General features: G+C 38.4%; 2 protein-coding genes across 8 annotated transcripts in view; one reads left to right on the plus strand and one right to left on the minus strand.

The window, feature by feature from the left end:
* Positions 1-4,694, minus strand: part of APPL1 (adaptor protein, phosphotyrosine interacting with PH domain and leucine zipper 1) — a 32,384-nt gene extending 27,690 nt beyond the window's left edge. For all 4 annotated transcript variants that reach the window (XR_012624708.1, XM_074836197.1, XM_074836198.1 and 1 more), the window contains exon 1: positions 4,527-4,694. Coding sequence is in view for 3 of the 4 variants with exons in the window: in XM_074836197.1 (XP_074692298.1) it covers positions 4,527-4,580 (54 nt within the window). In the remaining variant the exon portion in view is untranslated. The remainder of the gene's footprint in view (positions 1-4,526) is intronic.
* A 2,732-nt stretch (positions 4,695-7,426) lies between these two features.
* On the plus strand, positions 7,427-14,460 carry HESX1 (HESX homeobox 1). Of its 4 annotated transcripts, none has more exons than XM_074835896.1 (6): positions 7,427-7,506; positions 9,210-9,269; positions 11,940-12,198; positions 12,317-12,522; positions 12,834-12,935; positions 13,953-14,460. In XM_074835896.1, exons 3-6 carry the CDS (start codon positions 12,006-12,008, stop codon positions 14,049-14,051), a joined length of 600 nt encoding a protein of 199 aa, XP_074691997.1. In that variant the 5' UTR covers positions 7,427-7,506; positions 9,210-9,269; positions 11,940-12,005; the 3' UTR covers positions 14,052-14,460. The 4 variants fall into 4 exon arrangements, with proteins under 4 accessions (XP_074691997.1, XP_074692001.1, XP_074691998.1 ...); XM_074835897.1 differs by having other exon boundaries at positions 7,470-7,511; XM_074835900.1 differs by lacking the exon at positions 9,210-9,269.
* Positions 14,461-17,170: the final 2,710 nt, after the last annotated feature.

Consider the following 17,170-nt stretch of genomic DNA (forward strand, 5'->3'; position numbering starts at 1 on the left):
TTTTCAGGAAGGAAAGGACCAAGGGAGATGGCTAAGTGTATAACAAAGTTGAAACTGTGGGCAATTCCTGGACCCACTATGGTACATCCCTAAGGAAAAGGGTATAGATGACTAGTATTAAATAGCATGCCAGGTATACACATTTCTTCTGCAGTGAGATCAAAACACCAGGCTGTGGCTTTCTGATACTATCCACCCTGCACAAAGACAGCTGCTGGCTGTGCTTGGACCTGTAATTCACCAGTGCAATAACAGTCAATTCTGTAATCAAAAGGCTGAGGAACTAAAAGCTAAACCAATCCAAAACAGTACAACCTACATCATGTATTTTAAGATCAACAGGTTTCTCCCCCTCACCACTTAACAGTGAAAGGGAGTGAAAACATCCTTGTCCTTTTGTCCTTACCTCAACTTGTCAATCGGTCTGTTCCTTAGCTGGTGTCACCCACAAGCTTGATGACTATGCATCCTACTGTACTGCCTGCATCACTGATGAAGGTGCTTAACAGTATCCACCCCAAAATCAACCTCTTTACCACTGTCCACCTATTAGACTTCAAAACACTGATCACTACTCTTTAAGCCCAACTATCCAGCCAGTTTTTCCACTCAGGTCACAATCTCCGGCCAGAAGAATGTTACCTGAAACCGTGTCAGAATTCTTGCTTAAGTCAAGGTAAATGACATCCACTGATCTTCCCTGTGATGAAATGACTGGCTCTGGATGAGAGGGCAATCAGGTTGCTCGGGCACAATTTGCCCTTAGGCTTAAAGGAGATGCTGACTCAGTGTTCTTTAATCCTTTTTTGCACTTGGAAGTAATGTTACTCCTTACCAGAAGGATATGGAATAGGTTCCTTCCACCAAAACAAAAACCCAAAAGGGGAAGAGCAGAGAATGTACCTGTAACTCTCCACAGACTACATTTGCTTTTCCTGATAGCAAATACTGGTTGGGATGCTTGGATGTAGAAACAGGAGTATTGCTTGCAAGATGCACAAAATAAACCCTTTAACTCTAGTAATGTTTTAGCAGGATGACCGTGCTTTGGTTTTAGGTTAACACTATAATTAATGTCCAGACAGAAACTGGAAAGAATTATAAGTATGTAACTGTTTTTCCTGAAAAATTATGATTGTTAAACACTTGAAATTGGAAATTCTTTTTCTTAGTCCTTCCTAGGCTAAATAACTGTAGTTTCCTCAAAGAGGAAGGGAAGGAACTTATGGGACCTCGGAAAGAATGAAAGACTGACACAAGAAGTCTGGACATCAGGAAAAACTCTCTGATGAGATTAGCAAAAAGCACTGCATCACCCTGCATATGAATTGTGGGGGTTTTATTATTAGGAATTCTTGCTATGTCAAAGACTTGTCTTGAACTGACTTAGACTTTAGTCCATCTCCCCTTGAACCATGGAGGTCTTTTTCAGCTGCTTTTCTGATTTTCTGCTTTTAATGATAACCAAGAATTACATATTAAACCTGTACAAAGTGTATTATTTGACCATTCTTTGGACATGAAATTCTTTTATTTAACTTGAATTAGATGCCTGGCTGTCTCACAAATATTGTCATACGATATAATGCCTACAGGATAGTTAAATATAAAAAAGATATAATCAAACAGCATCATCAAACAATAAATCACTTTAATGGTGGTTCTAGTTTATAAAGCAACTGGAAAAGAGGGGTAGAGGAGGAAAGAGGTGGAGAAGAACTCAAAACGTTTGCCAGGTGTGGCAACAGGTTGTGTCACCTTAATAGCTGTGACTCTCCCATTAAAGGAGACATACATGAAGGAATGCAAAAGAAAAAAATTACATAGTACCATAACCACTGAATTATATACTCATGACCTTTAAACCTGAACATCAATAAAGCTGAACATAAATAAACCTGAACTTGCAATTTTAAAGGAGTATCATGTAAAGTGTCTGGATTATGCCTACTCTTTAAAACTGCAAAACAAAAGCATTTCTGGTTTATTGTAAAAATATGTTACTGACATCCGAACTTCAAACTGATATTGTATGATATTGATGGAAAGAAAATAACCTGAAACTGCAAACAGGCTATGGCAGACTATTGTTTAGCAAAAAATTAGAGGAATTGTTTACTCAGGTTTCTAGTAAAATTTTGCATCACTCTGCATGTTCTTTAAGATGCTTTCAACCCATTTATACGAGCAGGTACACTAGAAACTACCAGTGGTAAACTGCACAAAGAAACCACCTAGTTAGAAGTCAGTGAACTGTAAAGCATTCTATGTCATCATATGTATGGCAATGTAAGTGACATGACATAGAGCCTATACTATCAAGTCTCTTGGCTTTTTTATTGTGCAATGCTTCAGGAATGCAAATAAGTCTGAGCAGAAACTCTCTCTAAATATATATTACACACATACTCAGTGTTTATATATATGTCCTAAGTTAATATTTAAATTGCACTGCTTTGCCTAGCAAAAGACAATGTTAAACTTGTCATTTGGTTTACATCTAAAAACAGTGGTTAGATTTTAATCCTGAGAAAAGAGGAAATGAATGGGTTTTGCCATTTTAGAAAAGCCTTTCCTTCCCTCAGATGCAGAGTAAGTTTGATATGATGTTTATATACCTAAAGTTAGTGTCTGAAACATGACACTGAAGTTAGTGTCTAAAGGTGCAAAACTCCAGTCCATAGTTCAGCACTAAACAACCTAGACTGATGATCTTTTTCAGAAATTACAGCATGAACACATCAATCACAAAGTCATGATAACTCCTAAAGAAAGCAAGGTTTCTTGTTTCTTCAAGCAACATTTGTTGCCATTTTCATTGCACTGATTTCAAAATAACAAAAATGAACTAATAGAAGACTATAGAGTCCTTGTTATGTTCTTCTATGAGGTGGTTAGCCAGAGAATTCACCTGAACTTGAAGATGTAAAAAAAAGACCTGAATTCACCTTGACTTGAAGATGTAAAATTTTGTGGCTAAAATAGAAGAAGATATTGGCAAATCTAATAGTTTAAGCACATCAAACTCATTGGGCTAAATTAGGCTTTGCTAGTCTGTATCACAAATAACCTTAACTGGAAGATTCTAGAATTTATAATTATGTTCCAATATGTAACTTCTTTGCATGTGCTTCCCAAATGACATTCCAGTCTTAATTGCTTGGAAAAAAACCCCCTACATCCCACTTTTTAGGAGTCCTAAGTTTATCTCACATTTGACATTGCCTATAAAGTTCTGACTTCCGCATACTGAGAACAGACCTTCAAGAGATAATTTTGTTAAATTACTGTAACAGTTTAAATTTTTTTTTTCTCTTCACAAGAGTATATCAGGTTTAGTCTCTGGCCCAGAGACCACACTACAGGCTAGCCCTCATCTAACATCTAGTATTTGAGCTACATGGGCCACTCACAAAGCAATGATACACTTTCTGCACGGCCTTTCTCTGTTGCCTTTTCTAAGTCGTCCCTCCACTCGATGTAGATTTGTTAAAATGGTTGTCATTTGGGGTGTTAAAATTCCCTATTAAGCAAGTGAAACTTTCTCTTCCTATGGTTGAGGTATCAAAACTACCAATGCATATATTATTACAATATAGGAAGCCTTGCTTGTCTACCCAGACAATGCAGCAAAACAAGGATCTTAATTCAAAAGGCTGCGATAAAAGAAAATACATTGTAAACTTTTTTTTTTCTTTTGCATCTAGGAAGAGCAGTACAAAGTACTTGCACTGGTTTCTCTTGCTGGCAGCAACGACAGCAACTGAATAAAGCACTTCCTGCTTAATAGTAGTATGAAATGCCAATGCAATACATGGCATCCCTGACAAAGGTCAAGCAGCAGAGATGGAAGTGAAGACACCAGAGCAATTAAAGGCCTCTCAGCACCATGCGTTTCCCACCTACTCACAGCCTTAACAACCGCCACGATAACCGCATCCGATAACTACTTTTCATACGCATCTATTAAACCTTAATGCGTTTATCGTAAAAAATAAAGATAAGAAAAATCGACTTGAGAAGTAAAGACGGGTTTTGTCAACACGAGGTCTCCAAAATAAATCATGAAGGTAAACGCGGGGGTGGGGCAGTGAGGGAGCCAATGCACGCTGAAGCACAGTACCTCTGGAAAATCGCTACCGAGCTCGCCGCTGTGCAAACAGCTCCCCAGCCCGCAGGACACCCGGGAGGAAGCGGTGGTGCGAACGGGAAGACCCTGCCGCGGACACCGGGGCGAGACCTCGCAGGGGGCACTGCCCAAGCTGACAGCCCGAGAGCCGCCGCTCCTGGCGCCAAGCCCCCGCCCCGCCACAGGGGCGAGAAGGACAGGAAGGCACCTGGCCGTGCACGCAGCGTCCCCGCCCCGCGGAGCTTTCCCCTCCCGCCCGGCCGCCACCGAGACTCCTCAGCATCTCCCCGAGGGAACACGGGGGGAAGGAGAGAGAAGGGAGCCGCGCTAGGCCCGGCGCCCACGCGATGGGCCCGATCTGGCCTCCGCCCACCGGGCTGCGTGTTGCCTCTCTTACCTGGGGGCTGTCTTCCAGCGTCTCCTCGATGGGGAGCTTGTCGATGCCGGGCATGGCGGCCGCCGGGGTTGACTCTGCGCCGCTGCAGCTCCCGCACCCCACAGCGCCCAGCTGACTGCTCCCCTCCTCTCGGCCCCAGCCACAACACGGGCGCCCCCGCCCGCTCCGCGCCGGATGTCCCGCCCCCACGCCGCCCGCTTGGCCTTTCTATTGGTTCTTCCCGTAGCCTGCCCAGCTCGTTACTGGTGAGCGGGTCCATCCGTTTGCCCGCACGCGCGCGCGGGGCTGCTGGCGCCGGGAGGTGGGACGCGCGTCTGCGTGGGCGCGCGGCTCCTGCTCCTCCGCTCCCGCCCTCGCCCTGGCGGCTGCCCGGGAGGGGCGCGCGCCGTCCCTCAGCGGAGGAAGAGAAGTGCGTCCCTGCGGCTCAGCCGCGCCCTTCCCCCCCCCCACCCCGTGTCCTCCTCCTTGTTCTCCTCTCCCTCAGTGCAAACGAGGAACGGCCAAGAGGCGCCTGTGGGCGGCCGGATCGGCTCCCGCTTCTCGGGAGAGCGCCCCTCACCCGCTGCGTGGGGCCGGCCCCGGTGCGGGGAGGTGAGTGGGGAGCGGAGGCAGCAAGGGGCCTTTCCACGCTGAGGTGCGGTGGACAGGTGATGGTTGCCAAGCGACGCTGCTGGGAAAAAAAACAAGCGAACTTTTTTTTTTCTTTTTGCGTTTACAGTTACATGCTCCGTGTTACACATACTGATAGGTCTTCCCAGCCCTGTTCGTTGTTGTTCTGGGTGCTGCCGTCTTCTCAGAACTGACAGTTAACTTGGGGGCAAGGCCATAGTGGGACTAATGCTGTTGTGTCCCTGTCCTGATGGAAGCATCTTTTGCATTCCTGATGTTACCTGGAGCATCCCTTCACAGAAGTCTCCTTTTATCCCTGTCATGTCTTTCTCCACCATCTACCAGGGCTTTTATCAAAAAAGTATTTCTATCCCTAACCACCCAGTATTTTTTGGTACCATGCGACAGCTTCAGCTGAGGACCTGGTGTATCTGCTTGTGTCTTAAAAAAAACAAAACCATTGCTGACCACAATTTTTCCCCTACAGAAGCAGGAGTATAATGAGTTCTAACGAACTCTACTTTCTTAGTCTGGATAAGCTTGGTGCTACAGGTTGGTGGCCGATTTTAAATGCTTAAAACTACTGTGAGGGTGTGCTGGAATTGAACCAGATCATTGTGCACTGTTTAAAAAAGAGCGTATTCTTGAATTGCCCTCTGTGATTAGTATGTTTTGACCAAAGTTGTTGCACTTTAAGTTATTCCTGCAGGTTAAGCAATTCATATTTCAAGAGTAGGTCTCTTAGGAGGTCTTGAGTATGTACAAATTGCTAATCAAGAATATCCGTCTAAATTTCCATTAATTTAAGAACAGATTAAAATATACTGTCTGTCAAACAAGAGGCTGCATAAAATTCTCACTCTTAAAACTAACAAAAGCAAAACCAAATTGTACATCATACTTGAATTTGCAGACTGGTTCAGCTCTGAAATTACTTGATGATATTTCATTTCTGCATTTTAATAGATTGGTAACTTTTTAGATACATTTATCATTACAGTTTAGGGAAGGAAAAAAAAAAAAAAGCTGTTCCCATGCCGGTTTTGCCTTTTTTGGGCCAGGTGATCTTAGTATAAAACCAGATTAGAAAGTACACGAAGTCATCCAGTAGAGCAAATGATTAACTATTGTGCAGTCTTGCTATGGAGACCTTTCTTTATGTTGTATCAGATCACATTTTACTTTTAAAAGCGGATAAAGGAAAAGGCTGGTATTAAATTACAAACAATTAAAGATTTTTGAGGTGGGGGTGGGGTGTTTGTTTTGTGGTTTTTTTTCTAGGGTATGGTGAGGAAATTTCAAAGTTACCAGCTCAACTGGTGACTCATCTGACTGAAGCAAGTCACACCACTTCTCTCTTTCCCTGTCATATGACAGTAATAATATAGTTATCTTACAAGGTATTTTAAGGACTAAGTCTTGCAGCTGCAATTATTATGTGACAACACTAGCATTGGTTCGTGACCTATGTATATGTGGATAGCTTTCAGGTTTTGAGGTCAGTTAACTTGTGACTAAGTTTTACAGCGGTCTTCTGCAAGAAATGTTCTCTGTTTTGTACTATAAGATTCATTTCCCTAGCAGAATTTAGAAAGGTACTAACTTTAAACGGAATTGGGTTTAGTTAGGTTTGTATATTTACAGCTATAAGTGACTGAGGAAAAAAAACCTGCATTTCTCTACCTGCTACAAATAGAGAACAGCTCTTTGAGAATTAAATGTTTTGTAGAAGAAACAACAAAACACTAACAAACATATCTTTAATATGTATAAATGTGCTTTGATATCTCAGCTGGCATGTAGCATAAAAATGTGTCTTGTTTCCGTTGGTCTTAGTGATTCAGTTTAATGATTCAGTTTGGTTTAGTAGCAAGAGGGGGGGGGCTTTGTAATAATTTTGTAGTATACCAGGGCTTCTTTGAATGAGTATTCAGCTTTTTTAATAGATCCCTTATGTTGAAGCACTCTGTAAGGTATTACTAATCTCCCTCTTACCTTTTGTGTATGTTTCTTACAACGTTACAAGATATCCAAAAGTTTTATCTGAGATACAAATGTGACAGCAACAGATGAGATTCCATAGTAATGAATCGAAGAATTCCTCTGAACCCTCCAATAAGTGTGGTTTTAAAGTTACAAATTTTTTTGGCATTGCAGGGTTTTTGTTAGTGTGTGATATTTTCTGTTTCTTGGGGAGGGTGGGGGGGTGTTCTTTCTGCAAAATACTAAGAGGCCTTAAAAATGTGGGGAACTAACACTTGGCACTATGTAAACAGGGAGAGGAGCAGCCAGGCTCTTTAGAGGATTCCAGAAGTGTTTCCTAATGGAGAGAACATTTTGCCTCTGTGGGAGGGTGAAGGTAGCTGTCTGGGTAAGGTAGGCTTTATTTGCATATTACCCACTGTTTAACACTCTGTTTCTCAGACTTTTGCTAGTGCCACCCTTGGATTTACCTTGAATTTATGTGTTGACTTAATCTCCCTGGGTCAAAACAGCTTTTCCCTCAGTCAAGAAATAGCTAACTGCCTTTAGTCATGTTTTGTGAAAATTGGTGTTTGCAGTTTTGAGGTATTCTTGCCTAAAAAAACCTTTTGAGTTTTGAAGTTGGCTTTGAATATAATCTTTATTATTCATGTTCAAAGCATTTGAAAGGGAGCTATATGCAGCAGACTATCTGAGGTGGTGAAATACAGATGCAGTGGTATAAAGAAGCTGTGGGAAAGGTGAGATGAAAGGCATTTTTTTGTGTGTGATAAGTAATCAGGAAAGATTATATATACCATTTATACCTCTCTAAAAAGCTGAAAATATTGCACAGGCTATTGTGAAAGGTGACCTGGCAGTGGAGTGGCGATGGGCGAGACCAGCAAAAGGTAACAACACTAGAGACATTGGGGGTTTCAGACCAAAGCCACCAAGAGCTCTTGGTGTGGTCTCTTCAGCTGGTATAAACAGAGTCCTTAGACGCTTCCCATCTCTAAAGAACAAGAGCTTCATCTCCTAAACAGATGAACTCTACTGTTCCTGGGCAAAAAACAGTGGTGCAAAATCTAAAAGGGAGATTAGTTTGCTGCCTCATCAAGTATGTGATGCTGTAAGAGGATTGGATTTGCATATCCAAGGAGCAGTGATTTCTCCTGTTGTTGATTACTTAGGATTTTCAACTCCATGTTTGTTGTGTTGCTCTAATTGCCCCTACAATGGTATTTAGCTAAAACTCTATAGGATTTTCATATGGGTTGCAAGGAAAGTATTGATCATTTCTAATGGGCCAAAATAATGAAATACAGTTTTTGAGTGAAGGCTCAAGGTCTCTTTACACTTTCAGTGGGAAATCGTAGAAATTTAATCTGGTTCTTTACTACGAGGTATTCTTGGATCTAAAACTTTTAAGTTTTCTGCCCTGTGGAAAACATATTTTAATCCTCATTTCTTACAGAAAGGTTTGTTCACTGTTTATCTTGAAAATAAATAGCTTTCTTTTACAACTAAGCAAGCTTCTCTTCAAACAAATCTAGGAACATTTGAATGCTAGACCCTCAGGCCAACTTTCTAGTTAGATTTATTTCTAAGTATACATTGTTTTAGAATCACAGAAGGGTTTGGATTGGGAGGGCCCTTTAAAGATCATCTAGTTCCAAACCCCCTTTGGGACATTTTTCACTGTATAAGGTTGCCCAAAGCCTCATCCAGCCTGACCTTGAACACTTCCAGGGATATAATGGAATTTTGGCATAATGCAGACTTCTTATCTTTAGAATAATCTCTTGTGGAATTTTTATAAACAGTTATGTGGACCTGCATTAGCATTATGAAGGTCACCATAGATATATGGTGATTCAATTTAACTGAATTTCTCAGAAATTAGAGAGCATAATGTGAGCATCTACCTTGTGACCTTCTGAATTGGTGCTCCCTGTTCCTATATGTGGTTGCAGCCATGAACTCTGTTTAAAAAGAAGAATGCTGATATGTTTCAGTGACTGCATTGCGGTCTCCAGGTCTGGTTTAATTCAACATTGAGCAAATGAAAGTAATATGATAATTTTAATAATAACACGGTTTCTTACTCAGATACCATTGCTGAATGAATTTACCAGCTGGGCAAGCCTAAACACCAGATGGCAGTATTAGGTGAGCGTCTGACCTGCGCCTAGCAAATGCGTTAACTCGTTTTGGCGTGTTTTATGAAAATTCTTTTTGAGAGCTATCAAGATCTCTTTTCCCTGAAAAGTCATTAAAAAACTCTGAAAGAATGAGTGTTTCCAACTGGGAGTTAAAAGCAGACTACCCTGAAGTTATTTTCCATCTTCCACAATCTCAGAGATCAAAAATAAGTTATAATTACTTGGCTAGCTTAATGGTTAGCTTTGGGAAGATATGTGCCTCTCATAAATGTCTTGCCACCACATATGCCTGTCTTTATTGATAGTTCTTGATAGCTTTCTGACAAGAACACCTAGGAAGGTATTTATCCCTTTGGGACTTGAAGTACATGGTAATCTGAGTCTCAACTTTGTGGCCCAGTTTAAAGGCTGTATTTGGAAACTAGCTGTTTATATTATAAACATTAAGAGGTTTTTTGTATTACTAAAGTCCACATTAGTTTCTGGATTCGGGAGGCTGTGTCTCTATCAGTGATCACGCTTTTGACCTCTTTGGGATAGAGAAATCGGTAAGCAGCTCCAAGTTCAGTACAGAAGAAGATGCATTTTTTTCTTTTTGAGTTAATGTGTTTTGTGGGAATTTTTTAAAGTAATTTTTTAAAAAAAATCTGGTGTTCCATGTAGAGACTGTAGAGGCAGAAAGCTGATCTACCAATCACTGCTGTATGAGAGGCTTTGCATTATCTTTTATTAACCTCTGGAGCTGGTGTGCAGTCTGAATACTCAACATAACTGCCTACAATCAAGAAAAGGAGTCCTGTTGCTTTAAGCTCATAGGATGCCTTGTTGGGAACAGCTGTACTGAAACATGAAGGGCTGTAAGGCCCTTGCTTAACACTGCTTCCCACTCACCTCTACTTCACCAAATATTCCAGCAAGCAGTGGCTTCATACATAGCTCCTTATGGCTTTTTTTTATATCTACACTTTGTGGTTGCTGAGGCTGTTAAATGATGGTTGGACCTTAGCTTGCAGGTGGTCATTGCAGTTACATTGAGACTTCAAGATTCATTGATGCACACTGATAAGGTGTCCTTGGTAATATCACTTCTGGAATTGTCACTCCTTTTGATAGTTTGGTTTGACAATGATCTCATCACACAACACAAAGTCAGTTCAGTAAGTCAATATTCTTCAGCTGAACATCTTTCTGATAAAAAGCCACATCTGGATTGCATTTTTCTCTGTAGAATCTCCCTCAGCACAGTATTGTCAGTTCTAGATTGTGCCATTTTCTTAACAATTTTCTTGTTTCTGTCCCTAAAGATTAATCTCGGGTTGTTAACAAATGTACAGAAAATCAAAGTGGAGTTACTGTTTATTTCCTTAATATTAGTTGTTTGCCATGTGAATGTGATTGATTATACAGAATAAACTACTCTGGTAAAACAAGAAAAAATAGAGGGCCAGGTTTTTCCTCTAAAAGCATACAGTCCTATGTGCTCATGTGCTCCTACACTGCGTGCTCCAAATTAAAAGTTTTATTTAAGAGGGGTAACTTTGGCATCCTGAAATTAAATTATTGTTTCCATATTTGCATGTTATCATATAAAGCTTTGCCCAAAATAAGAAAAGGAGGAATCTCTGTAGAGAGGTTATCCTGAATCAAAAGCTGGTTTTGAACATGTGACATGTAAACTGCTGTGCAGCTGACAGGTGAGCTTGAATGTAAAAATGTTATAGTCGGTAGTTTCTTTATAATGAATTAAATCAGAATTCTGTTTTCAAACTTTGAACTTCATTACAAAATCTTTACCTCTTTTCTCCCCATTACTCATGGTTTTTGGTCGTTTTGAGTGTTTGCTCTGTAGGATTTAAATAAACTTCTATTGGTTGTAAACCTACCAGAAGGGAGGAATATCTAGCAGTAAAAGGAAGTTCTTGACAGAGTAAATTTGATGTAATGCTGCTATTAATTTAAGTTTTGTTTTTATGTTGTAAAGAATGATCGGGAAATTTCACATATGGAATGTTTCAAAAAAGCCGCAACAAAGTTATTTTAATAAGAAAAATTAATGCATGAATTATTTAAAATAGTTGGTGCAACTGTTCCTGTTAACTAATCCAGGCACTTGGAAGGCAATTACACTGAGCTTTGACAACATTGCCAACCCACTGCACAGTGCCTTATGCCAAAAACTATTGTTGTTTTATTGACCACGTTCACCATTACATATGCATATGAAAAAACAGAGGCATTTTCATCGGGATTACCCTAATAGCATTAAGAGATTATTTTTTAAATTTCCTTGGAAGGAAATTCACTTAAATGAGATTACTTATTACTTGACTGGTTTCCTATCATGCTGCTATGTTTAGGTAAGTGGAGTCCATTAGAGTATAAAGTTTTTTAAAAAACTGATTTTATACGTTAATGATTTCAAATAAAAGAGAAGTACTATATTTGTGCACAGCTTCTTTTGAGAAAGTTAAGTCGATGTTCTGGTTAGGAGAGATAACACTTTTTGTCCCTCTTGGTGGCCCCCCTAGTGTCACCATTAGTTGCTAATTACTTGCAAACAAATAAACAATTAACTCCTCGTGCCTCTTGGTGGGAGAGTTTTCATTGACATGCTAAAACTTTCTAATAAAAGATTTTAATTAATGACGTTGCAAATCCAACCCCCTTGTCAACATAGCTATAAGGAGGACTTGTGGAGAAATGCAAGTACAGTATACATGCTTTGCTGGCAGAAGGTGAAAGCATGGCAAGTACATCGCTATGTGCTGCTAATACATCAGCGTCTCAGAACCTTCGCACAGTGTCTGGTTTTGTAGAAAATAAAACCACACAGTGCTCGTTTTCCATTGAAAGTATTTTGGGACTGGAGCAGAAAAAAGATGGCATTCCAGCTGTGAAACCTCACAGACCATGGATGGATGCATGCACCAACTTGGGTAAGTCAGTAGTCTGCTTTGTAATCTCTCAAGCTTTTGCTCCTTTAAAGATGTGTGTATTTTCATGTTTCTACTGAAAACCAGTAAACTGAAGCTCTCCATTCCTTGCTTTTCCTAGTTTTAGGTGATGACAGTAATCCCCGTCTGCAAATTCCTGTTGTTTGCTATGAAAATCCATTATTTCATGCTAACAGTAATCCAGTGCAAGAGGAAAAAGTTTTGAAATGTGAAAAATATTTTTCAGTCACTGAAAGGCTGTCTTTCAAACGAGAATTGAGCTGGTACAGGGGTAGAAGACCAAGAACTGCATTCACTAGAAACCAGGTAGGGATTTTCTCAGTATTTAATAAATGAATAATGATGTAGTTTAGTAAAATGTTGGTAGAAGCCTGTAATAGCTGACTAATTCAGTATGTTGTACCTCTGTAGAGAGAAAAGAAACCAGGAACTAGTATAAATTAATAGTAATTTTGCTAATTTCAGAAGACTTGTGTTTATGCATGGAATCAGAATTGTGCAAACACTGCTTGGAAGTCTCCTGCTGAACAAACTAAACTGTTTTTTATATTTATTTTCTTTGTTACTGCTATGAAGGTAGTGATAACTATTCAAAAAGTGTGTTTTAATCTCCTCAGATTGAAGTCTTGGAAAATGTTTTTAAAATGAACTCCTACCCTGGCATTGATATTAGAGAAGAGCTGGCTCGCAAATTAGATTTAGATGAAGACAGGATCCAGGTAATAAAAAATTTATTTGAACTTTTCTGTAATTCCATCTATATATATTCTCTCATTATATAAGTAAGTAGTTTGACAGCAGTAGCAATAATTTTAACAGTCTCAATTTAAAACAATGTACATTTATACATGTGGTATACCTTCAATGATTTGTGGAATGGAAGCCATTGAATTCCTTCTGAAATCTTAAACCTTCTTCCATAGCATCGATGAGGTATTCATCACTATAAGATTTCCATGATATCTACTCTGTTAATCTCTAGTTATCATGTGCAGAACTTGATATTTGCTTCCACGTTTTAAAATCATGCTTATATTATGCTTGTCACAGTATTTGAAAAACAAATCTGAAACAAATATTGAAACAATTTGTATGAATGTCTAATTACTTTGTGAGACTGTCAGTAGAGCATAAATGTGTTAAACCAATGTTTGAGCCTGTCTTCATCTGGCCAAAAGCAAAATCTACTCAGGGACTTTAATTATTGATTTCCAGGTAGTCCAATGTGATAAGAAGCATACCGTAAACATTAGAATTTGGGCCTGACCTTGGCATTCATTAAGCTTTTGATGCAAGCATTATATTAAGGTTGATGGGAAGTTTGATGCTGTGATTAAGCAAGCAGCTGACGAAATAAGACTTCAAGACTTGTTTGTGAATTCCAGATGCTCAGGATCTTCCAGGGTCTGATTTAGTGTCACCGAAGTTAATATTAATTTTTATATTAAAGTGAAGCTGGTCCTCACTTTTCAGTGAAACTGGGCCTCACTTTTTGGTTGAGGTCCAAGTTTCAGGTCCACTTTCAAGTTGAGGTATTATTTTCTTCATCTGTGGTGTTAAAATTATTGCAGGTAGCTACATGCCATCATCTGCAGATTTTAAATTTAGTATTGAACTTTCAAACTACTGTCATTACACAAAATACTGTGAAGTTGTATGAATATTTTTAAGTTTCAATGCTTATTCTGCTTACAGAGCTGTATTTCTGAAAAGCATGCCTTTTCTTTCAATTTTAGATCTGGTTCCAGAACCGTCGTGCAAAGCTGAAAAGATCACACCGAGAATCTCAGTTTCTAATGGTGAAAAATACTTTCACCTCCAGCCTGCTAGAGTAGAAAGAAGGATGGTTTGCTGTTACGGTACTACAGTAGAACACGAAGAATTATTGGAATTTTCATAACTTGTATTAAGTAATAATGATATATTAATTATGATTTTATCCCAATTTTAAAGTTTATCATAATTTTCATTCAAATAAACTGTAAATACTTGAAGTATTATTATAATTTACTTTTTGTGGGAAAAGTGAACTTTTTCTATATATTTTAATAAGTATTTCCAGAAAAGTTCAGATATTTTTGCAGTTTAAAAAAAATCCAAACCCTAGGCTGTACAAGATTTTCACTAGTATGAATTACTGCAGCTTAACTGAAGATGACGTAACAAAATTTCATGGTTTAAAAAAACAAAATCTGTTTAAAGTCTGAAATACACAATATGCAAAATAGATTTTGCTACCTGAAACAGATTGCACATTACATTGGAGTTTATTTATAAAGAGTATGATAGTTTTCATAAAGAACATATGTTTTTAGAAAAATGTATCTCAAATGGAAGGGCTAGTATTCACCTGACTGTTCAGTTTGAACAATTGTTTGGTTAAAAGAAACTGAAAATTATATTTTTTTTATATCATTTTAATTAATTTAGGATATTTGCCTATTCAGTACTTCAACTTGGATATCTCCTCTTTTGTCAGTATAAGTGTTTCAGTTGTGGAAGTTGCCCTATTATCTTTTAATGACAAATTGCAACATTTCAATCTGTAAATCTGAAAGAACCAGTAAATCCCAAAGAATTTAGACATAAAGCTTTGTTAATTGGATTTTCCCACTGGCTGATGTGAAAAATAAGTTTTATTTTGAACCAAAACTATATTTATAGTAGTCAAAAAAAATGAATTGAATCATTTAATCTGTTTTTTTAAAAAAAAGAAAATAGGGAAAAATTCTGAAAACTAGAGAGAAGAAACTGTGTGAGTGTTTATGGCATTCAGATTGTTTTATCTAATTCAGAGTATAGATCTCAGACTAACTATCCCACATTGAAGGAATGCCTAGCCACTGAGCTATGATGTTTCCAGATTTCTTGTGGAAACAGTATTGCTTTATACAAAGTACTCTGATGTTCCCTGGAGGAAGAATTTGAGCCAAAGTCTTCAATTTACCTACCTTAGCCACCAGGCTCATTCAGTCTGACACTCAGCTTCTATGAAGTCAGTTAGGACACTGAGGACACAGAAGTCAGCAATTCACTGTTAATACAGGCTAAATGTAAATAGCGAAAAAGGGGAAAAACTAAATCCATAGATTCTTGTAGTGTTTTAGTAGTGCAGATACAGTTAGATTGTTCTTCACTTGCACTTTCTTGTTTAATAATAATAAAATGACAATGGATTTATTTTTTTTCTGGCATGTTACTTTTCATGTAGTATAGTCTCTAGAAGAGGTAAGTGTTTAAAATTTTAAAGATCTGTCTCTACTGCTTCCAGGCATTTTTTGATTCCTGTATCTCTTGTAACATGCTCTGCTTTTCCTTTTCTTTGTTTTCTTTCTTAAAACAGCTCTCTACATTTCAGTTGTTATAATGGAGGATTTAATGTAGCTTTGCTGAATGTTTGCAAGGCATTGCGATATGCAGTTAGTTTAGGATTTTACGACATAACATTGTACTTGTTATATCATGAACAAACCAAGTATTGCTCTTCGTTTCTTGATGCTTGTATCCATGGTATCTGCTGTCCTATAGAATGAAAGGTAAGTTTGAGAAAAGGGGTCATAGAAAAAACTTAATTTTATGTAGTCTCATACTAGGAAAAGCTAAAGGGAAGGATGATCTGACTTCAGTCCTTAGTTGATATTTTGAATGATAAGTTGAGATATAAGAGTTTAAATAAAAAATAATTCTATGTTTTCTGAAAAATATTACTGAACAGCTGCATTACTTTAGAACCGGACTACAGGTATTTGCCATTTTCTGTCTTTAACATCCTGGGCTCATTGCCTTCACTTTTATAGAATCCCAAATCTTGAAATGTTTTACTTTTCTCCTAAACTAATAGGAAAACCTATTAGTGTGAAAATGACAAACTTTTATCCAATATTGAAATGCTAATTGTTCATGCTTTGTTGGATTCAGGAAATAACATTACTAACTGAGCTTCTGTTGTATCCTGCATTCAAAAATAATTAAGAGAACATTCACAAATAAAGCAGTTTAAATGGAGCCAAATCCATTAGGAATAGTTTTTTAGAGAAATTGGAATCTCAATTCAGATACCTACCTGATCTGGTAAAGGTAAAGACAATATTGGGAATGCATGAGTTCTATTTTGTTTTTCTTCTCACCTCAAAACATATATTGCCCATAGCTTAACCTTATTGCTGGTAATTTGAAACTATTGTCTACTTTACTGCTGGAAACAAGGTTTCCAGCAGCAACAGATTAGACTAATCTGTACAGATTGATGCCTAAGAACCTTAGTCTATTATCTGGCAAATACCTAAATACACCTAATGTCTCTTATAATGGAACTTGTCTCAAGTGACGGAAGTCTGACAAAGCAATTTAAGAGAAGGAGTAGAATAGTAGCAGAATAATAATAGCACTGGTCCTGGTATCCAGCTCCCAATTAGCAAATGTTACCAGGAGGATGTAAGGTACTAAGATTGTCGCACATATTGCTGAGGGGCAAAAAGTTTAATGGCATAATTGCATTATTTGGTTAGTCTTGGCTTAGCTTGTTCTTCCTAAAGTAAATACATCAACAAGTTAAAGGAGAGCCTCTAACTTTAGATTTATACCTACTTTGACCAGCATGGGTTTAAATTGTGGCCATCACTTTCTCAAATACAGCTGAATTTTTTTCCAACTTAAAAAATAGTAGTCTGGACTCCTCAGGATTTTCTAATCTTGTACTTCCTGATAATACGCAGCTTTCTGGGCTACCTTGGTAATACATGTAATACGCTATGTTATCTGTCTAGGCACAGCCAGTCCAAATAATGATAGTGGATGAGACTGTCAGGAGAGGCCACTATGCCTGCTGAAATCTGGTCTCACTCCAGTTCTGCATACGTTGTCTTGTAGTGTTTCTGTTTGTTTGTCTACCCTTCAGAACTGTGATCAGAGAAGTCTCAATCTTCTTGGTTCCTATTCTGACTTAAGCTTTGTG

This window comes from Strix aluco, chromosome 11, assembly GCF_031877795.1.
Source record: "Strix aluco isolate bStrAlu1 chromosome 11, bStrAlu1.hap1, whole genome shotgun sequence".
NCBI classification, from domain to species: domain Eukaryota; kingdom Metazoa; phylum Chordata; class Aves; order Strigiformes; family Strigidae; genus Strix; species Strix aluco.